At 48.9% G+C, this 23,435-nt stretch overlaps 1 protein-coding gene across 3 annotated transcripts in view; it reads right to left on the bottom strand.

Annotated features, from left to right (window-relative positions):
• The window catches only part of NSF (N-ethylmaleimide sensitive factor, vesicle fusing ATPase), a 73,853-nt gene that overhangs the window by 40,248 nt on the left and 10,170 nt on the right, over positions 1-23,435 (bottom strand). For all 3 annotated transcript variants that reach the window (XR_005626660.1, XM_039700869.1, XM_039700870.1), the window contains exons 2-7: positions 20,591-20,676; positions 13,390-13,489; positions 10,583-10,622; positions 6,595-6,761; positions 4,746-4,853; positions 4,056-4,131 (exon numbers count right to left, since the gene is read on the bottom strand). Coding sequence is in view for 2 of the 3 variants with exons in the window: in XM_039700869.1 (XP_039556803.1) it covers positions 4,056-4,131; positions 4,746-4,853; positions 6,595-6,761; positions 10,583-10,622; positions 13,390-13,489; positions 20,591-20,676 (577 nt within the window). In the remaining variant the exon portion in view is untranslated. The remainder of the gene's footprint in view (positions 1-4,055; positions 4,132-4,745; positions 4,854-6,594; positions 6,762-10,582; positions 10,623-13,389; positions 13,490-20,590; positions 20,677-23,435) is intronic.

A 23,435-nucleotide genomic window follows, 5' to 3' on the forward strand; every position in this document is an offset into this window, starting at 1 on the left:
CTTTCCCAGTGCCCAGCTGTTCTTCCCTGTGCAGCAGCAGTTCCACACTGGAACCATTTTCCTCTCTGCCTTCTCTCTTCCTCCCACACCTTCTGGACAGGCAAATGCACCTGCAGGTGCTGCAGGCTGGCTGCACCTTCAGTACAGGCACAGAATGATGGATGCTCTGCTTTGTTCATATCCCTCCAGAGCAATATGTGATCATTCTTAGCAGCCATGTTTACCAGCTCCTAACAAAGAACACACTGCACAGGATGGGTGCAGCATTCCCTTGGTCATGCCTGGGATCTGGGCCCTCTACAGCCACCAGTTTTACCCAGGTCAGGAGAGCTCTTCCTCCCACACATCATTTGCAGTTCTCTGTACTGAATCTCCCCTGCCATTTCCTGCCCCAGTCCCTGGGCTCAGTCAGAGCCAGCCTGGGCTCCTCGTTGCTCCAGCCTTTTCCCAGCTTATTCAATAATTACAATGGGCAGCAAAGGCCCAGCAGAGATTCCCACTGAACTCCATGACATCAGCTGTTTCCTCCTTCCCTTTCATCACTCACTGACTCATGCAAGGACCTTCTCTCCCACAGATCTCTGTTTTGATTCCCTCTTAAGAAACTTTGACAAAGAACTTTGCTGGAGGAGCTTTGACAATCAGCCCATGTCAGCCCTGCTTGCCAGAGCCTTCTGATTGCTGTAATGAACTCCAGTAGGATCATGAGGCAGGGCTGCCCTCAGACAAGACAGCCTGGCCCTTCCCAGTGTATCACCCTTTTCTTCTAATTTAAGGCTTTATTACAGTTTCTGTTGATTTTTTCCTGTACAGATCTCAGGTTCAAAGATCTGCACCTCTCCAAACCTTCTCCAGAATCCCTTGGAAAGGAGCAGCACACTCACCACTCAGTCCCCAGAGCAATTTGCAGCAAAGTTACACAGAGCAATTCCTTTACAACTCAGAAGAACCAAGGTCAGACTTGGCAAACCCTCACAGTTCATGTCTGTTCCACAAGCTCTTCCAGAGGCACTCCAGACCCCTGGGCACAGGTCTGCAGCCCTTTAACCACCTTCCCTCCCTGCTGCTGCTGAGCCACTGGCACCACAGCTTCACAGAGCTCCCCACTCCCTCTGCAGAGGAGCTTGGGAGCACTCAGAGTGTTCAGGAAGCAGAAAACAGGCACAAATGCTCCTGGAAGGATGCTGGCAAAGCCATGTCTCACCCTCGGTTTATTCAAGCACTGACACTTTTATCAATCAGATCAACCTTCCACATGGCTTTCAGCACCCTCAGCTACCAGGGAAACACACAGATATCTGACAACCCAGAGAAAAAGCAAAGACACTGCCAATTATCCTTAACTACTGCAGAAATGGGATGTTTCCTCAGACTTGCACAGTGCTTTAAGGATTGGCACTTAATGGTTTTCCCAATGGGGGCCATTCCCAACCTAGAACATCACAGAATCACAGAGTCACAGGTGGCTTTGGGTCAGAAGGGACTTCAAAACCCATCCAGTGCCACCCCTGACATGGCAGGGACACCTTCCACTGTCCCAGGTGGCTCCCAGCCCATCCAGCCTGGCCTTGGGCACTGCCAGGGATCCAGGGGCAGCCCCAGCTGCTCTGGGCACCCTGTGCCAGGGCCTGCCCACCCTCACAGGGAACAATTCCTTCCCAATATCCAATCCTAGCAAACAGCCAGTGTGCATTTTGCTGCTCTGTTCCACAAGCTCTTCTAAGAGGTATTTCAAGTTCAGCCAGATAATGAATGAGCAGCAAGAGTCCAGGAAGTACAGCAAACAGCAGCTCTGTGTGAGCTCAACCAGACTCTTTAATCCTGGTCTAAACACATCTGGAATCAATATTCCAATTCCAAGGGCAGCAAAACAAACAAACAGGAACGTGCCTCTGGGTAAGAGGCCAGGGACAGCCCAGCAGCACTTGGGACACAGAGCACCTACAGCCCTGCAGGGAGCACCAATCCCCAATTCCCCTGTGTTTATTAGCCCAGTGCTGCACTCCAGCTTTTAGGTCAGACCCCTCAGCCAGGGCTGCTCCTGCTCCCACAGAGCTTGGCCTACACTTCCCCCTTCTGGCTGCACCTCAGCACAGTAAAATTCTTGCAGATTGGATTAAAACCTCTGCCAATGGTTTCATAACACAATTTTATGCTAAACAGAACAAACAGAATTGGCTTTTTAAAAAATTATTACAATTCTTCTCTATTGAAATAATGCAGGCCCTTTACTGAAGGCAGAGCTCAGTGACACTCACTTCACTTTCATCTCCTCTCTCACAATTTAATTATTCAGAACTTTACAATTCCCCAGAGACCAACAAAGCACATTAAGCAGCTCTGCCTCAGATCAATGAGGAGATTAAATGAAGTACCAATTTGACAGAAGTAAATTGAGGCACAAGAAGCTCTTTTGTCTTGTCTGAAGACAATGAAACAGAATCCTGGGGAAGGTCCCTATTCCCAATGCAGCAGCTCTCCCACAGGACCACACGTGCCAAGAGGGAGATGCCAGCTCATTATACGGCTCTGAATATCAACCAGGTACAATGCCCTGCTGAAATAACCCTCAGTGAACAGGGTTATTTCACACTGCCCCCAGCTGTCCTGGCAGCAGAGTGAAACCTGAACAATGTGATCCCACAGTCACAGGTGGGAACTCACTGCCCTGCCCCTGCAAGTTCCTTTTGGTGCTATTGACAGCTGTACCCTCGTTAGGATGCTTCATTACAGCCATCAGCCACAGAGCTGTGTTAGTGTCACATCCACGTTTTCTGAAAAATCCCTTTGCCCAGGATTTTTCTGGGTCCCCACAAATACAGTAAGTTAGGGTTTCAGCACAGGCTGAGTGCTCAGACCCAAACTCTGGTGAGGTGCAAGGTGTGGTTACACAACAGCCTCACACCCTCCCACTGCACAGGAAGCAGCTGCAGGTCACAAACCCCAGCCCCAAATGTGGCCCTTGAGGGCAGCATCAAACCTCAGCCCCTGCCACAAGCTCCTGCAGTGCTGGTTGAACTCAATTCTCCTTTCCTCAGTGGCTGCTCCCCTCAGAGGGTTTATTCCTGTAACAAGTACTCACAGCACTGAGCACTTCCAGCCAAGCAGAGCTGTGCTTTGCAGCAAAAATAAACCTCATGGCTCCCTGAGCCCCCTCAGCAGCCTGCACCTGCCACTCCTGATCTGTGCAACAGCAGCAGCAAAAGGAGGAGTGTCCCTAGCTCATGGATTCTGGGAGGAAGGAACAAAACAGGGAAGAAAAACAAGAAAAAATTAAAATAAAAGTGTGTGTTCGGCCTTGAATCACAGCCAAGGAGGGATCTGCAGCTGAAGCTTGGAAAGAGTCACCCACCTCATAGCACTGTTAAGCAAAGGGACAGCCAAAGGAAGAGCAGGTGTCCCTGGTCCCCAGGAAACCCCCACAGTCCCAGAGCACACAGAGCCACTGCAGGGAAGGGCCTCAGTGCCCTCTCTGGGACCCAGGTCCCACCACTCCAATGGGGCCTCTATGGAACACTCCAGACCCAGCCCAGCCCCTAGAGCAGTTTCTTTCTAAAGGATTGTGTGGAGGACACACCAATTATTCCCCAATTTCTTTGATGGCCAAGTGTCATATTGTACACAGGGATTTGTTTTGTTGAGGCTTTAGAAACTGTCTGTTTAAATCAGTTCCCAGTTATATGAATAAACTCCTGGAAGCAGCTGCACACAACCCCCAGTGCTGCTCTGCAGCTCCCATGGCCTTCCAAAGAGCAGGACTTTGACATTTTTGACCACACATTTTAAAAAGCTCTCAATTTCCTAATCCCTTCTCCTGTAATTAAAGGTAATGGGAGAGCTGTTGGCTTGTTACTATCCCTGAAAACATCATTCTCTGATGTTTGAAGAGTTAAAATATTTCAAACAGCTGCTGTCTCTGGATCTCCTGGTCCATTTGGCCTTGCTAATCTCAGCCTAGGAGTGAAGACAAACAACAACCTGGAGGCAATGAAGTCTCCTGGGCCTGAAAAGCAGCAGATCTCAAGCATTATTTCCCTGTGGGTGCAGGAACTCACCAATCAGATTGAGAGAGGAGTTCTCAGCTTTCTCAAAGGCAACTTGGCTGTTTCCAAGAACCAAACCAACCTCGATCTGCAAAGGGAAGGGAAAGAAATAACTACATTAATTACCATTAGACTCAGCTTCAGATTGATCCTTTGGTATCTCCAAGAACATCTCAGAAGGCAGGAAAAAAGCAGCAAAAGCTCCATTTCAAAAGTCCCTGGGAAGAATGAAAAACAACAACTCCTCCACTAAAACAAACACCATTGAATGGAGAAGCTCACCAGGTACAACAACCAGGTACAACAACCTGGCTTCTAAAAGTCACTGGTTTAGTTTAAACCCAACTATTTTATTTCAGCAAGATCTAGCATGCAAAGGAGAAAATAAAATCCTGTCATTTCTACAGATGGAAAAATTAAAACTGGACATATCTGGAAGACAAAAAAAAACTCAAGGGAGGCTGTTTCCATGAATTAGTACTTAAAGAGCAAAAGGCTACTCCTGTATCCTCCCCAGCTCTGTAGTTCAGTGGAGGCTGCACTGCACTGCAAACAAGGCTCTTTGTCTCCTCTGACACAGCAGATGAGGCAGATGTGTGACCTCTCCAAACCAGGTCACCTGAACTGCCCTTGGGAGCACGACCTGTAGGACTTGCAGCTCTGCAGTCCCCAAGGAATGCACTGGAGTTCCTGGGAGCTCACCTTCTGCTTTTTGCCTGTTCCAGACTCCCCTTTGAGAATGCTGGGGTCCATGGCTTCCATGTCCTTCACCAACAGCCCAAAGAGCTTGTCATTAAAGCTGAACACCAGCTGTGGAAAGGGAAAACAAATCTCATTAAAAAAGCTAAAAAGGATTCTGAGACTACTGAGATTTGAAGGGAGAGAGGGCTGAACACTAAGTTAACCACCCAGCAGCTCCCCTGGAGGTTCCTCCCTGTAAAGCTCTGGAGTGCTGACCATGTCCTTTCCCTGCCCCAATGTAAGGGCAACAGACCTAAAGCTGCAGAACATGAAGTCAGCTGGAGAAACTCAAAGAAAAATTATCCTTCCAAGAAAATCACCTATTCCCCCCCTCCCTTCTCCCCAGCTCAATGCTCTGTATCATCTGATGACATTTTCCTCTCACTTCAATAATTGGTGCTAGTCATGGGGAACAATTCAGCTCAAAACTTTCAGATCTTTTGCATTTCAGCTTGACAAGGACACTTCAGGAACAGTGCTAATGAGAGCCAGAAAGAATGTATTGACAAGTAGGGTCCATCCCACAGAAAACCAGGCTGGGAGTGCAGCCTTGCCTCCCTTTCCTTGAATTTGTATTTCCAACTGGCTTAAGATCCAGACCCTGCAAGGTGTAAATGCTGTGAGAGACCAAGCTTGACCTGTTTAGGGAACAGGGCAAAGCAGAGGCTGTCACACAGGGCTTGCAGGGGCTGAAGCCCATCTGCTGCAGACCCCTGCAGGCTCAATCACAGGGACATCAGCTTTCCAAGGTCCCCAAGGGAAATACTTCATCCCTGTTTCGCTGCTTAAGTCCCTAGAGCAGCAATAAATTATGGAATCCCAGAATAGTCTGGGCTGGAAAGGAGCCTAAAGCTCATCCAGTGCCACCCATGCCATAGGAAGGACATTTTCCACCACTCCAGGCTGCTCCAAACCTCAATGTCCAATGTGGCCTTGGGCACTTCCAGAACAGTAAAATACACTGCACTTGGGAGGTGCCACTGAGAATTAATTAAACCTGGTCTTTGTCTTGATCTTATACAGAAGGAAACAAAAGTTGACTTCCCAAAAGATTCCAGGAGTTGCCATGCTCACATCCAACCAGGCCACAACACAGAGAGACTCAAACTCTCCCAAGCCCTGGGATTTTCCTCATAGATTTAGGGTAGGGCAGATTCTAAACCCCTTTGCCCATGCTCTCAGTGAAAGCCACAATGGTTTTACTGCTCATAAAGACATCCCTCTGATGCCTTGAGAAGGCTGACCTAGAACAGAGACTGGACAGAGCTAAAGAATAAAGTAGGGATTTATTAGGAGGCCTCAACAGATCCACCTTGGGCAGCACAAGAGCCCAGCCAGGGCTGCACTCCAGGTGAACCCAAAATAGCCACAAAATGCCCCACTGGTCACGGGGTCTCTCACTTATATAGGTTTTGCTCCATTTGCATATTGGAGTTAATTGTAAAATTACAGCCCCAGCCCATGCAGTCCCATCCTTGTTTTTCTCTCTCCAACCCACATTGTTTGTGCTCTTGGGCCTGAGATCTGGATCATTTGTCCTTGGTCCCCAGCTGGAGCAGGAATTGTTTTGTCTCCCTACTTGGTGCAGAGAGCTCACCATCCCCTGATATGAAGCCCAGACCCATCCACTAAAGCAGCACAGAACCTGAAAAATAGAAAAGCTAAAACCTGAGGCATCACTTCACACAAGGAACAACTCCTGCCCCTCACCCAGCCTTTGCAGAGCTCTGGCACCCTCAGATGGTCCCTCACAAGCCTGCAGGAGGTGTTTCAGCCCAGGGTAGCCTCAAAGCCCCAGGGCACAGCCCACCTGCTGGCCCACGGAGAAGGCCTGGCTGTTGAACTGCTGGATGAACTCTGCAGCCATCTTGTCTGTGTCGTAGGGGTTGGAGTCGATGTTCTTCTTCTGCAGGAAGTCAATCTCGATGGTCATGGTGCCAATGCACTGCTTGGTCTTGTCAAAAGTGTATAAGGAAACTGAAAAAAAAACCAAGAAACAGCATATTTAAGGTCCCCTCAGTGTATTAAACAAGTTTGGCAATACACATCCTACCCTTGAGAATTTCACTTGGTAAAACTGAATATATTCTTTCTGATAAAGACCCTTACTTCTCTTAACCCATGTTCAACTACAAGGTCAAAAATACAGTAAATTTTTCACTGAAAAGTCCCATTTTTCACTGCAAATGCCTGCATTGCTGTAAAAAATCTTAATAAACCTTTAAAACAGCTCAAACACCACACAGACTTTGGGGGATGAGGACAATGAAAGCAAATCCACACATGCTATGTTCCCACATGGTTCTATCTCCACCCAGGGGTTTGGACACATCTCCAGGAAGCCCAAAAGCAGCTCTAAGGGTTGCCTTGCAGTGACAAGAGGCCATCACTGGTTTTCTGTGGCAACAGGTTGCAGAGCTTTTGTCCAGATGAGGAAGCAGAAAGTGAATTACTGCACATTCAAATGCAGCAATGCAATCTGTCAGCCCAATACAAAGCACATCATCAACTGCCCTTCATCCCTGACACTGAGGAAACAGTCCCAACCTCAGGGGTGCCCTTGGGCACATGCTGACATTTCCAGATTTCCTTCAGTGATGCAGAATCCCCCGAACAGAAAGCCAAGGGGCAGGGAAGGCACTGCACAGCCACTGCCACCCTGATGCCACAGGCAGAGCACGTGGGAAGCACGAGGCCATTCAGGGTGGAAAGAGGAAAACAGGATGGAAAGAAAAGAGCAGCACAAACAGGCAGGCCCAGCAATGCAGAAAGCACCCAATGGCTCTCCAGAAGACTGAGGAACATTAAAGGTGTGCTTTAAATCTGGAGAACAAAGAGCAGTAAGGATGAAGCAGGAGGAGGGGAATGTGGGAAAGGTGCTTCACTCCATCTGTGATTCCCTGTCCAGCCCTTGGTAGCAGGATGGCTCCAGAACAAAGCTGCAGATGCTGAGCTGTGATGGCAACACAAGCCCCCAGCATGGGCTGCTCCAGGACTGTTCACATGAAGGGAACAAGGAGAGCCTGTCTCCTGCTGAAGGTGTGAGCAGAACACACAGCACACCCCCCAAACATCCTTCCTGGCATGGGCCACCCTGGGAGGAGCTGCCACAGACAGATCTTCCAGGAAACAGGGTAAAGATGAAAACACTACACTGTTTCCTGATCTACTGCACCGAGTTCTCCCAAAAGGGGTAGAGCAGCAGGGTGATCCCTTTGGGCCTGCAAGCAAACACCAGGAGCTCCTCTCACCTTACAGGTCACCTCTGAACAGTTTCTTTTTCCTTGCTGAACCTCATGGCTTTGTCAAATAAAAGTTTCTGGAATATCAGTCCCTGGATTTGGTCACATCACAGGCCTGAGGTGTCAGCAGCCCTTACATCCAGGACTAGAGCTGAGGGGAACCCCCCGCATGCAGCAAACCCAGCAGAGTACAGCACCAGCTCCAAGAGCCTGGAATGTCCCAGAGAGAGGCTGGGAATGCACCAGGAACCTCCCTGGGGTGGGAAGGCACAGCCTGCCCTGGCTCCAGCTGGGCATCTCTGCTGGGAACACAGCAGCTGGGGCAGCTGGAGTGCGTGGAAGGCAGGACAGACACATCCATCAGGGCACTCTGCCTTCCCACCAGGAAAACCACTCACCTGGAAAACCTTTACTGCATCATCAGGGGCTCAGCACTGCTCCACAGAGCTGTGGGCTGCATTTACACTGACATTTAAAACACAGCTTCCACATTATCAGGGGAGCAGGACAAAGCAGGGGCCCTGGGAAATCACTGGCTTTGTGAACACTTCTCCCTACCTGCAGAATGCTTTTACAAATCCCTTCCACCCAGCACGGAGTCAGATGACATTTAGTCACTCTGCACAGAATCACTGCATTATTTTTGTTAACACAGGCTCCCACGTAGCTGGAAGGTTTACAGCAAAACCCAGGACAAGGACAGTCACAAACTGCTCTAAGAGCTGATCACACAGAATATCAGTGCTTCTTTCCCCAAAAGACCTGAGTACTGAAAAGCATTGATCTGTTAGTGAGTTGGCACATGACTAGCCAAACAAGGGTGAGAAATTAATTTATGACTCTTCCCCTGTTACAGATACTCCTTCAGTTAAAACAAGACCAGCAGGCAAAAAAAATCACAGATTAATAATAATCTGTGTGCAAACACAGATTAATAGAATCATCAAGGTTGGAAAAGGCCTCCAGGATCACCAAGTCCAACTATTCAACTGAGCACCAGCACCAGGGTCACCAATAAATAATGTCATCAAGTGCCACATCTACCAGTTCTTCAAACATTTCCAGGGGTGGTGAATCCACCACTGTCCTGGGCAGCCTGTTCCAAGCCTTTACAACCCATTCTGTGAAGAAATTCTCCCTAATATCCAAACTACACCTCCTCTGGCACACAACCCAGCACCAGGGTCACCAATAAATAATGTCATCAAGTGCCACATCTACCAGTTCTTCAAACATTTCCAGGGGTGGTGAATCCACCACTGTCCTGGGCAGCCTGTTCCAAGCCTTTACAACCCATTCTGTGAAGAAATTCTCCCTAATATCCAAACTACACCTCCTCTGGCACAACTTGAGACTGTTTCCTTTCAACCTGTCCCTTTTCTCCCGGGAGAAGAGACCAAGCTCCTTTCCAGGTTTGTATTACTGCATTTTAATGTTCCTAACAAAGAACTGTTATTCCTACTCCCCTATCTTTGCCTGAGAGCCCCTTAATTTCAAAATTATCATTCAGAGGGAGGGGCTTTACATTTTCCATTTCAAGAGAGGCTCCTGCCTTCCTCAGCAGACACCTGTCTTTCCAAACCAAGACACACAGCCACACACTGCTCAGGCTCAGCCCTCCTCATCCTGACAGGATGCAGCCATCAGCTCTGCCCACAGTCACAGAGGAGGAAATTCCCTGGAACCACTGGGAGCTACTCCAGAGGCAAAGCAGTGGCCTCCTGAACAGTGTGCCTCAGTGAAAACAGCAGGATCCCAGCAAGGCAGAGGAGCAGCTGCCCTCTCCAGGAGCACAGAGGTGACTCCTGATGGTCCAAAGAACAAATGTGAGCCATTACCTGGACCTGCTGTAGCAAAGAACACAGAGACCCTCCTGTAACAAGGAGTCTGGTCAGCATTCCAGCAGCTACAGACAGGTTCAACTGCTGCACCTGGAGCTGACAGTGATCCATGCAGAGGGAACAGTGACACACAGCACAAAGACAGAAGAGCTAATTACTCCCCTCCAAACATTCACCAAGGCTTGCAAGGCTTGGGGAAGATTTGAAATAGGAATAGAGATTCACTTCAGCCCTTCTCCTTGCTGCAGAATATTCTGGTCAGTTACTGGTGCCAAGATCAGTGCTGCTCCCAGAGCTCAGCACTGCAGGGCACACTGCTGCTCTGGGAACTAGAACATCCCAATTCATTCCAATGCTGGTGCCAAGAAATTCCCCAAGGATAAGAGCTGTCCTCTGTTAGTGGGAGTGTTCTCCAGAGACCCAGAACAGGCTATCCAGGAGATGTTCAATGTTCATATCTGCATGTGGACACTGACATCCCACACAGAGCCAGGCTGAGATACCAGCAGTATCTGGAGAAACTGCCAAAACTCTCTGCCCAGGTCTGGAAAACATGAAAAGCAGAAAAGCTGCAGAGAGGAGAGCAGCTCCTCCACTACAAGGGCCTCACATCACCTGAGAAGGACTGGAGATCTGCGAGTTCCCAATTCAGTTTCCCTTCAGGATGGAAACATGAATTCAGCTTTATGAACACATCCCAGTCGCTTTGACTCACCATCAATCTCCTGCCCGATGGAAAGGCCGGCCCATTTTCTCTGAAAAACAAGACAAAAAGGTCAGAACACCTGCCCTGCAGAACACCTGTCCCTCAAAACAAACACCTGTCCCTCAAAACAAACACCTGCCCTCTCACCCAGAGGAGCAGGATGCCCTGGAGAACCTTCAGCAGCAGAAAAAAGGAGCAGAATGGAATATCCCAAATACCCCAAAATTAACAGGAAACAAGTTACAAACAGGAAACACTGAATAATCTCTCCAAATAATTCTTGTGACCTCAGAAGGTCATTCTGTCCAACCTCCTTCAGGTTGCTGGTCTCCCCACCATCCTGGAGGCAGAAGTTGTGGTGCTGGATGGGGCTTTTTGCCCTTCTGCTCATTTTCAAAGCCCAAGTTCTGAGCACTCAGAGGTACCAGAATGGCTGTTACACACCCCATGAGCATTTTAGAAGTTTGTTCTAATGTGCTCCAAGGTACAATATTACCTGAACCAGTAAGAATGAAACTGTTCAAATCTTTTAGGTCCCTTAGAAATTCCTTTAGAAAGGCTTGTGCTGCATGGAACCGCAGAAGTGGGAAATGGTTCACGAATTATGTGACACAAGAAAATCTATAACCTTTACAATTCCAACAGTTCTGCCTTGATGACTGCCAAGATGTGGTTTTCCCAGTGGCTGCTGCTGTGTTACAGACAGGCTGCAGTGTGTTCACAGCCCCTCAGGTGTCAAATAGAGGCACCAATCCCAGGTAGGTGTTGTTACAAACAGCTCTGGGGAGATCACATTTGAAAAGCTGTAGTTTATGGTCATTTGTGTGTGCCTTTTTGTCTGGGACAAGGAACACAATAACTTTGCTTACAAAGTGAACATTTCTCCCTTTACACCCTCCCCAATATCCACAGAATATCCTGAGTGGGAAGGGACCACAAAGGACCATCCAGTGCAGCTCCTGCCCTGCCCAGGCATCCCAACAATCCCGCCCTGGGCAGCCCTGGCAGTGCTGTCCAAAGGCTCCTGGAGCTCTGGCAGCCTCAGGGCTGTGCCCTTTCCCTGGGGAGCCTGGGCAGTGCCAGCACCCTCTGGGGCAAGATTTGCCATGATGTTCTCTGTGGCAAGAGATACAGCTCAACCCCCATGCTCACTTGGCTGGTTTCTGCTGAAGGTGTCATCACTGTGCAGCAATTCATGTTTAGGCTCCCAGCATACAAAATTTGTCACAGCTTTCAGTGTTAAGAGTCAAGATTGCCACAGAATAAGGGTGGTCAAGAACTCCATGTGAACAGTGAGTGTACAACAAAGAGATGTTCTGGAGGCCTCAGAGCACAGACATCCCTGAACAGGAGCAGTAAACACACAGTTGGGGTGAGACTGACTGCAATTATCTGAGGCTCTGGGAAATACTGGGGATTTTGAAATTAAAACCCATATCAGGAATGCCCCAATGCTCAGAGAAAACAGCTCTGCTGTAAAGACTGGCTGAGGGAATGGGGGTTGTTCAGCCTGGAGGAGGCTCTGGGGGATCCCACTGTGGTCTTTCAATACTTAAAGTGGGCTTAAATCCTTTCAAGAGGACAGACTTTTTAGTAGGGACTGTGGCAAAAGAAAAAGGGGATGTGGCTTTAAACTAAAAGAAGGTGAATTCAGACAGGGTGAAAATGGTAAAACCTTGCCCAGAGAGTTCCAGGGAACATTCAAGGTCATATTGGACAAGGGCTGTAGACAAATTGGTCCAGTGGGAAATGTCCCTGTTCAGCCAGGCTTTAAAGGCCCCTTCCAACCCAAACAGCTCCACAACCCTACACACCCAGCATTCACCTCCCAGAGGCTGCAGCACTCCCTGCACAGCCCCTTCTCCAAGGGGAGCACCAGGCCTCCCCCGTGGCAGATGGGCTCTCCTGGCTCCACAACAACCACTGCAACACACAAAAACCAAGCCTAGACCCGAGACTGACCTGAGCAGCACCAACATCTCCAGCTAGGCACTGCTGGGCATCACAAACCACAGCCAGACACTGGTGAACATAACATCCCCCACCCACTCATTCAGACAGACCCAGTTCCAGCAGCACATCAGAAGGTAAAATGTCATTTTGGGGCTTGTGGCAAGATGTGCTGAGAAAAAAAAAAAAAATCTCCTGTGTTTGCAGCACTGAGACTGGGCTCTGGAGCAGTGAGTGGCAGGGAGATATGAAAGCACTGAATCAGAGACAACAACTGCTGCAGGTGCATGGGATGAGACAGCGTGAGCAGTCAAAAGCTACAAGCTTCATTTTTCAATTTAGAAGTTAATTATATTCATTATTTATTCCAACCATCATTTAACATCTGATGATGACTTAATTAAGAAAGAGGAGACAAAGGGGTTTGGGGTTTTTTATTCATTTCACTGCACTTTTCATCTAGAAATACTAACAATGACTGAATGTGGTCAATAAAACTTCCAGCAAGTCTTAAAAATGAAAAACACAGCAAAGAAACCCTTTAAAGTAAAGGGAAAATGGGGAACAATAAAGATTCACAAGGAAGGGCAGATATTGCTTAGACTTTTCCTTTTCAATAGTTTCTTTCTGGTGGATTTTTAAAAGGTTAAATTACACATTTTCCAGTATCTTTATCCCACTATGCACTAAAAATATATCAAAGTACAGTCACTTCAGTTGCAGTATGAGTATCCTTGAACTTTTGCTGGCAGAAATCAAATTTGCGGCATACATTTATTCCAATTAGAGAACTTATCTTCAATCCTGATTCCAAAAAGAGATTTTGCTTATTCTGTAGCAGAGTGGAAAGGCCAATCAGCCCATACCTGGGGCAAGCTGAAGGCGATGCTGCCAGGGACAACCGAGGGGTGAGTTCTCAGCGTGAAGATGTACTTGTGGTTGGGAGAGGTCTTCACCACAACATGTCTGGAAAAGAGATCAGTGTTTTACTCTGATGTGTACCAGGAGGGTTTTGCATTGCTCACAGCTCAAAAGGAACACTCAGCTTATCTCTGGGGCTACACAAGAAAACCAAAAGCATTGGAGGCACAGCCTGACTCAGACACGCAGCAGGGTGACAGAGCCCACCACCCTCACTGGTACAATGTGATCTCAAAGCCCAGCTGCAAGACTTTGCACCAAAAATTAATATTTATATCCCCAGTAGTCAGTACTTCAGGATTGCACTGTACAAATGAGAGAGAACCAAACCACAAACACCACAGTTAAAAATCAACACAGGTTCACATCTCAAGCATTAACACCAGAGCACCAATATTTTACCCTCATACAAGCACCATCCCCAGCAGTGATGCCAACAAAAAGTAGATCCAAAACCCATACAGGGATCTGAGTGTATTGTTTAGAAGTTTGATAGTAGAAAAAAACGGGAGGAATTTCTGTACAAGAAGTAAAATCACACAGGCCCTGGGGCAGTTCCTCATGGCACAAGTGACAAGCTGATCTTGAACTCAGACAGCATCTGTGTGGCTGGAAAAACAGCATCAGTGTTGGAAAGTGGCCCTGTGGGAAAGGACCTGGGAGTGCTGATGGACAGCAGTGGAGCAGGAGCTGATGTGTGCCCAGGTGGGCAAAAAGGCCAAGGGCACCTGGCCTGCATCAGAAACAGAGTGGGGAGCAGGCCCAGGGCAGGGACTGTCCCTGTGCCAGGCACTGGTGCCACAATAAATCAGCAGAATCCATTTTCTTCATGATGGAAAAGCTCCCTCTTTATTCACATAACTGGTTTTTATCCAGTTTTACACACCTTATGTGTGACTCCAATGGGTCAGTACCTTTCTTGCAAATTACTTTATTGGTTAGCAACAAGCTGGCATTCTGTATTGATTGGTCACCCAAACCCCCAGTGTGTACGTACAGGAAAAGTTGTTTATAAGAGATAGTTCTCATTTTTCTACCTAACAGCATAAAAGCAGGTTATAGAGGTGCTAACTGGTTTTCACGCAGGAATAGATTGTTATGCTAATGCACTGCTCACACTAGGATTCCTTTCATCTGGGAACTTGCAAAATGCTACCTTGACAAGGCCAGCCACTGATTTTAAGAGAGCAGGCTTGACTTTCTGAGGCCTTTCTTTATAATTTTTCTACCTTACTGCAACACTGGTGAGGCCACACCTCAAGGACTCGGGTCAGTTCTGGCTCCTCACTGCCAGGAAGACCTTGAGGGGCTGGAACGTGTCCAAGGAATGGAGATGGGGAAGGGTCTGGAGCACCACGAGTGGCTGAGGGAGCTGGGGGGCTCAGCCTGGACCTTCTCACTCTCCACAGCTCCCTGACAGGAGGGGACAGCCAGGATGGGAGGGGGGTTGGCCTCTGCTCCCAGGGAACAGGATGAGAGGAAATGGCCTCAAGATGTGCCACGGGAGGTTTGGATTGACCATCAGGAAGGGCTGTCCAGGGAGGTTTGGAGTCCACATCCCTGGAGGCGTCCAAGGAACACCTGGACGTGGCACTCGGTGCTCTGGGCTGGGGACAAGGTGGGCATTGGGCACAGGTGGGACTCAATGATCTGGGAAACCTTTTCCTCAATGACTCTGTGATTCCATCATAGAACAGTTACAAAACCAGAGCAGTACAAGCAGTGAGGAGCAGACACAGCAGCAGCCATGGCATGTGTCTGTCTGTCACACTCAGAATTGAAGCTGTCAGCAACAAAGATACTCAGAAGCTGCTTACAGCTTCCTCAGACTACGCCTGATAGCTCTTATCATGTGATAGGCAGACAGCTTGCTGGCATGAGAAAGCAAAACCAAAGGAGGCTGGGATTTGTGTGCTCTGGCAGCAGGGTGATGGTGGAATCAGGGTTCACCTCATCTTCCTCTCACAGCTGCTGGCACTGTGAGCACCCCTGGGCTACACAAAGCACCATCTCCATGGGATTTTGCCCCTCACCAACCCCAGGGTCAGGATGAGCTCTGCTGGCAGCCAAGGTCCTCACTCCTGGCCTTCCTCCCTCCCTGCAGCCCATGTTTTCCATGCACATATGCTCCCTATACTTCCATTTGCACATGCCCAGCCAATCCAGCACATCCAAGTGAGGATCTGCACTGGCTCCATCCTGTGTGCAGAACAGCTCCAGCCACCCACTGGAAGGAGCATATGGCCCTTGGAGACAAGGGGAAATGTAACCCAAACCTGGGAGCCACAGCAGCCCAAACCTGGAGCCATGGCCAGCTGCCACCTGCAAACCCCTCCCAGGCACTGCTGGCACTTGGTGGCCTGGCAGTCAGAAGCATTTTCAACACACCAAAGTGACAACAGAGCTCCCAGGTCAGGGAGACACTGAGCTGAGTCCTCACTGGTTCTGACCCAAAATCACCTAGCAGCTGCTAGGACACCCCTTCCTTGCCTCCTCCTCCTGCCCCAGGCATAAATCCAGGAAACTGCTGTAGCTGGTGAAGTTCCACACAAATGTTACGGGGAGAACAAGGCATTAACTGGTGTTGCATAGCAGCCAGGGAAGATTTATGGAGACTGGAAGACAGCAGATATCACTCTGCCTTCACGTAGGAGGATCCAAGGAATTACAGGCTGGTCAGCCTCACCTTACCCCCCAGGGAAGTGATGGAGCAACTAATCCAGGAAGCCAAACAGATTAAAGCACAAGAAAGTGACTGGGAATCACTCTGAGCATGGATTTAGGAATGGTCAGCATGGATTTACAAAGGAAAATCCATCCTGACCAGCACAACAGCCTTCTCCAATGAAATGGTGAGTTCTGGGGCTGAAGGGAGAGCTGGATTTGTCCTAACACTGGCAAACTTTGCACACTGCCTGGCACAACCACAACCATCCTCAGACCCTGCTGTGATACACACTGGGCAGGGAGGGGGCTGCAGGATGAGCAGCTGCACTTGGGGCTCTAGCCAACAGCATCAAACCCACTGCAGGTCACTGGGATCTGCAAATCCCACTGCAGGAGGTCACTGGGATCTGCAACTCTCACTGCAGGAGGTCACTGGGATCTGCAACTCTCACTGCAGGAGGTCACCCCAGGAGTCCACAAGGGGCCAAAATGAAATTTAACCCCTTCATTCTGAGCAGCTGAAGGGACAGAGCTCCTCAGGCAGCCCACAGGGGACACACCTGGGTGTGCTGCTGCTCAGAGGGACCTCAACAGATCCCAATCAAGCTCAATAAGGGAAAAGTCAAAGTTCCCCACCCAGGGGGAACAATCCCATGCACCAGTGTATGCTGGGGGCCAAGAAGCCCTGGGAACCAGATGGACATGAGCTCAAGAGGAGGCAGTAACACATCCCTGCAGCAAATGTGGTGAGATCCCCTTGGGGTGCATTAGCCAGAACAGGCTGCACTGGCACAGGGTGCCCAGAGCAGCTGGGGCTGCCCCATCCCTGGCAGTGCCCAAGGCCAGGCTGGACAGGGCTTGGAGCACCCTGGGACAGTGGAAGTCTCCCTGCCCATGGCAGGGGCTGGAAGTGGAAGTTTTCAAGGTCCCTTTGCAGCCCAAGGCATTGGGTTACTCCATGATTAGGGAGAGCAGCAGGACCAGGCAGTGATCCTCCCTGGATGGAACAGCACTCCAAGGACAGCTCATTTCAAACTCAGCAGTGGGTAAAGCAGAGAACTATCCAGGAGGACAGGACTGAAAGCAGGAGTTTTCCAGCAGAGTATTACCCTGAGGAATCCAAATTAGTATCGACACACAACCAACTGGAAAGGAAGGTGTGACACTGCAGAATATGAGAGAAACGTGCCCAGAGGCAACAAACAAGTTCCAGCTACAATTCAGAAATATTTCACCACAAAATGCACCTGATGACAGCTAACACCTGACTGGAAGCAGCTCATGACACAAGAAAAAACCCAAAATTAAAGCTTTTTAAAGCCCCAAATGGGTCCTGAGCAGTGCAAGCAACAGTGACTTCAACATGTAGAGATCCAGCATCTCTGCAGGAAGAAACAAACTCCATCACTGCTGGGCTTCACTTCAAAAACCCAAAACGCAAGAAAATTACAATACCTGGTAAAAACACTGGGGAGGAGTATCCATAAAAATTTGATAGCAATTACTAAGCTGGGATATTCCATTCACCAGAAACATCTCCAGCAAAGCAGAAAGACAGTATAGCTTGGCAACAGACAAATAGATGTCAGGAAGAAAAATAAAGAGAAAAAATGGGAAAAAAAAATCAGCCTTCTGAAAGAAAATACTAGGAAAGGTCAAATCCTGACAGGTTCTGTGAGAAAAATCTGCATAAGACACAGGAACATCCATGTTTCTTCTCAGAGACAGCAGGAACAGGCAGCTTCCAACAAGCTGTAAACCTAAGTACTACAAATGCTTAAAATAAGGCAATAGCAGAAAAACTAAATGCATTTTCCTACCCTCATGTTCACCAAGAAGGAGTTCAGAGAGCTCATGGAGGCACAAGGGGGAAATCTCAAACTCATTAAGAGCTTCTGCTTAAACACGAGCAAAAGGAACAACAAATCACCAGGGCCAGACAGCTCCCAGAGCTCTCCCAGGAGGAACTGCTGCTCTGCTCCGTGTGTAAATCCTCGCCTGCAACTGTCAGACCCAACCCATGTGCTGCCAGCTCTTGGGAAGGGCTCCAGGAAACTGGGCCCAGGAAACTGCTGGGAAGTTTGCTGGCCAGGCTGAGCAAACCAAGAGAAACTGCAGCAGACATGAATTAACCTGTGAGTGCATCAGATTTGCTGGTGCTGAAGCATGAGCAGGGCTCCAGTGAGGGAGGGGGTGACTCAGGTATCCATGTGGAGGTGCCAGCAGGGATCTCATCCCATGCAGTGCATGTTTGGAAACCCACAGCAATCATGCAGCAAGGGCTCCTCAGAGAACTAAACTGGCCTAGGAGGGATGGGTTCCCATGTGAAAGGGAACAAGCAGTTCTTAACAGGAACAAAAACCTGCCACTGAGACAGCCTGCCCTGACTGCTGTCCCTCACAGCCTGGCTGTGCTCAGAACTGGTTTCTCTCTCCAAACTGCACCAAGAGTCCTCAAGGCAGAAGCAGGACACTGGAGCTGAAGATGGTGCCACTCCCCAAACCACTGCACAGCACACACTGGGACCACACAGTGCATGGCCTGGTGTGAACTCAGCCCTGACTCATCCCTGCCCAGCTCAGGGGCTGCAAGAAGCAAAGCGTGAGAAATGATCAGCAGCACCCTGGGGTTAAAGCATCTCCTTGATCCAAGTGCAAACTGCAGCTCTACACCCCCAGCTGCAAACAGAGCAGAGCCTTGTGGAGGTACCACCAAAAACCCTCCTGAGCAGGCAACGTAGTGAGGGACCTGAGCCAGGGGCACTGTCAGGGGATCTGCAGCCAGGGCTGGATTCGGGATCTGCAGCAGGGCTGGATCCAGGGGATCTGCAGCCAGGGCTGAATCCAGGGAGCTGCAGCCAGGGCTGGCTCCAAGGAGCTGCAGCAGGGTGGCCCCAGGGGATCTGCAGCAGGGCTGGATCCAGGGAGCTGCAGCAGGGCTGGATCCAGGGGATCTGCAGCAGGGTGGCCCCAGGGACCTGCAATGCAGCACCAGCCCCAGCACTGCCAACAGCAGGAGCTGCCTGTGCTCCCTCTGACACTGCACAGCCATCTGCAGCACCTGCTCCTGACCAAACACACTGCTGGTGTGTGAGCACCTCTGCTAGAAATAAACAGCTCCCAGGGGCACAAGAACAGCCAGAATCACATCCAGCCTGCTGAGCCAGCACATCCCAGGGCACTGCTTCCTGCATGCTGCCACAAATGCCAGGAGAGAAGGTTCTGGAAGCAAAAGGAACACAGTGGCTGCAGGGCTGGCAGCTGGGTCCCTGCAGGACATCCATAGTGGAGGAAATTAAAGTTTTTATAATGCATGAGGTACAATGCTCAGCTCAGGTATTTTTGTAACTCAATTATGTTGAAAAAAATCAACCTGGGGAAAACCATACTTTGAAAAGACCAGGACACTCTTCTGCCCAAGCAGACACTTTTGCCTGCTTCTGACTCAAAAAGTTCTGCTGGTTTAGGGGGTGCTTTTGTTTGGTTTTGGCATTTTGTACTCCAGTTGGGCTCATGAAATCACAGTTCAGTTCAACCCTCCAGAGCCATGACAGGTGCCAGGGCAGCAGAGCTGGCTGACAGCATGGACAGGCTGAACACACCCCTGCACTGCTGCAGCTCAGCACTGCTGTGTTCTCCACCCTTAGCAGAGTTCACTGGGACAGGTATTTTAGATAAAGGCGGGCATATCATTCAGTATCTCCTTTAACATTTTTCTCATTTTTCAAACCCAAGCCCTTCTGCCTTGTGCTGCACATGATATTCCCTTTCAGCTGAAATTAATGACTTCTGTCTACAACCTACATACTAAAATCTGTCAGAGCTTCCCTAAAGCTGCAGCAAAGCAAAGAATCTGACTGTGTGAATTGGCTTCTTGTAATCCAAACCCTTCTGTGTGGGCTGAGCTGAACAATGCAGGTGTTTTCCACCTAAGAGAAATAAACCCCAGAGTCAGGTTCCATCAGCCACCCCAAAAATGCAAATAAAGAATCCAGCTTGTTGTGCCCACACTCTGGCTGCTTCTCCCTTTTGTTCTTGTGCAGAAAAACCCTGAGAACAAGAGTTCTCCTGGCTCTTCTCAGCACTCCCATACGATGTGAAAGTGAGAAGATGCCCCAAGTAACACAATAACATTTCTGAAATAGTTCAAATATTCTCATTATGTAATAGGAGCAACAGCAAAACCAAAATTAACAAAAATTATCACAATAAGTACTTCTCCAAAATAATTATTCTATTAGTTAAGCAGAGCAGCTCCCAAGAAAGAAATACTTTAGAGAAACAGTCACCCTTCTTCAAGTATCTGCCATTTCCAGAAAGAGCCACATTGAAAGTTCTGATCCCTAAAGACACACAAGTTTTGTTAATCAAACTGCTGTGTTCACCTTTCCAAACCTGAAATGTCATTCCCCCTCCACACAACTTTTGAAAACCACTCCTTTTTGGTTAAAAGCTGAAAGAGCAACAGTGCACACTTACTGCCCAGACTGGAAGTCCTTCTCGTTCACCACAGCACAGTTGGTTAAGGACAGCTCATCAGTGGGACACCTCGCTGCTTGCATAGGCTGCAAGAGAGGGTGGAAAAAATGTCAAATAAAATTCTGGTTTTCCTTTACCAAGCCAAGCCTCAAGACTCCTGCAAAACCACAAAGCACAAAACAGATCTCCTGAGTCCTGGCACACTGTCAGAGCCCACTGGTATCAACAAGCTCCTCTTCCAGCTTCCTCCAAACATTTCCACGCGTCACAGGTATTTGTATCCCAAAGCTCTGCATTTTGGGACTGTTATGTACTTTGTATTTTCTACCCTACCTACAAAAATACTTCCAAATTAGCTGGGAGAAAGCCTGCAGGGCAAACACTGTTAGCTTGCAAGTGAACCCTGGCACTGAAGCTTCCCCACTTAATGCTGGCACAAGGCAGCAGGTAGTCAGCATTCCCTGGAAGGTGTTTCTTGCACACTGACAGAGGACTGGGATCTTCTGGAAGCTGCTAAGGAAAAGCAGCCTGGAGCAGAGCAGTTCCCCTACAACCCTGTCTCATGGTGCTGGGCTGGATCACAGAGCCCATGTGGGGAGGAAGGCAGGGATAAAGATGTGACCTTCCCTGAACATAACTCAGAAAACTGGAATTTCAGCATGTCCATTCTGCATAAACCCCTTCACCCCATGCAGTACAGGGCAGCACTGAGAGTCCACAGGGAGGTTTAACCTCAGCCAGCTGCTATCCAGCCCCCCAATCCCTTTGTATCACTTCTCAAAAGAAATATCACACGTGAATATTTTCCACCCTACAGGAAACATCCCAGATCTGTAACACACTGAAGAAAATTAGATAAATAGTTAATTCCAGTCTATCACTATGAAAAAAATTACTGCAACAAATTTTGTGGGGGAATCCTCCCCCTCTTTTTTTCTCTAATGCCAGAGGATCAATCCTTTTTCAGGAGTATTTGCTTGTTTTTGTCCCTTCCACTATTACTCATCAATCAGCAATTAAAAACTGAAATAGCAGCACTCCCAGCCCAAGCTGCCCATCCCCATCATGAGGCAGGATGGAGCATGGGGGGAGCACAGCAGAGGGACCTCAGCCCCATCCTACACCCCCACCCCACCTGCTCCTGCAGAACTACACCACAAAACAAGGGCTGAACGATGAAAATTGTCATCAAAATGCCTCCAGAAATGGAGAAAGGGATGGAAAAGGCAGAATGTTTCTATCATTAGCTATGGACTGAAGACATTTCATTTGGGGAAAGCTAAACTTGTCCCCCAAGGTGTCATTTGGAGAATCAAAGCACAGCTACCTCTGTCAGATACAAATTTGCAGCCAGTGCAACAGAAACTATTTGACAGCATCAACCTATTGCTAAAAGTAATTCAGGAGGGATTTTCTCTTAAACCACCCTTAAATCCCAGCAGCAAACACAGGAAATGCACTGATCCCAACACACACATCTAAATCATTTCCCAGGAGTTACTGCCCTGCTCAGCCTTCGTCCCCCAGCCCCTCTGGGACAAGAATCAGAAAAATTCCCCCCCAGCCTGTTCTAAAGTTCAGATCAACTTTCATGGCACAGTGTGATTTGTCTCAAGTACTTGCTATTTAGAAAAGGACCAACTCATTACTTTTACTAAACAATGCTCAATTGCCCTTGACATATGTGACAACCAAAAAATACTCCATTTTCAGACCTGAAGCAGATTTATCTGAATGCTGAGTGTAATAAAAGACTCAATTGTTCTTGTAATAAAATATATGACATCAGTGGATTTATGAGATACACAGCCTGTCTGCTGAGGCCCCTTGGCTTGGGGCACTCCACAGCAAACATTCACCACTTTATCACTTCTGCTCCCATCTGCAGGGCACAGTTTTGTGAAGGACATGCCCTGATAAAACGCATTACAGGGGATATTTCTGGAGAAAAGTGGACACGGAGCTCCTGGATTAAACCTTTTTACAGCACTATCCTCGAGTGCATTTTTAATCCTTGGTGACAAACTGCTTCCTACACACGGCCAAGCTGCCGCTCCCAGCTGCACTGGGAACACAGAGCTTTGGGAAATGCAGGAATAGCAAGGAGTGCATTCCAGACCCAGCAACGACTGCAAGCTCTGCAGCACAGCAGAGACGATGGCAGAACACCCTTGGGTGTCTGACCCGTGACATAACGTGGCTGCAGCAGCAGCAGAGGCTGTGCCAGCCATCCCAGAGCCTGGCTCATCCTCCTGGGGTCTGGCAGGAGCCCATTTCTCCCTGGCAATGACCAACATCTCAGGCAGCACCTCTGCTCCCAGCCCTCCGCTACACACCCTCCTCAAGCTCCAAGATTTTGCAGATCTTCAGAATCTTATCTATATTCTGAAAAGCTGCAAGACAGGGGTCTCACTCCCAGGCACGGAGTTCCACAAGGGGGCAAGGGACAGCTTGAGGAAATCTGGTCATGAAGAGGTGACAATTAAACTGGAAATCACCCAGGTAGGAAGGAGGAACACGCTGCTGTGGGGAGCTGCAGGGGCTCCCTTTTACCTGGCCTCCCCACAGAGCTCATACCCTGCTGCTGCTCTAGGGATGGATTCTTGTCTCTGTCAAGCAGCTGAGCTGTCACAGCCAGGACACGGGCACAGGCTGCTCCTGAGGAAGCTTTCCTGGCATAAATGCAGCAGTCCAGAGCTGGAACACATGGCTGGCATATGCCAGTGGTGCTGCTGTCAGGAACACTTTAAGCTCTTGCATTTTGGGTTCCAGCTTCCCAGGACAGCAGCACAAGGACTCACAGAACCTGCCCCCTCTCCCCTCTCTGCCACCCCACACCCACTGT

This window comes from Passer montanus, unplaced genomic scaffold (assembly GCF_014805655.1).
Source record: "Passer montanus isolate IOZ18808 unplaced genomic scaffold, ASM1480565v1 scaffold145, whole genome shotgun sequence".
In the NCBI taxonomy this organism is placed as follows: Eukaryota; Metazoa; Chordata; class Aves; order Passeriformes; family Passeridae; genus Passer; species Passer montanus.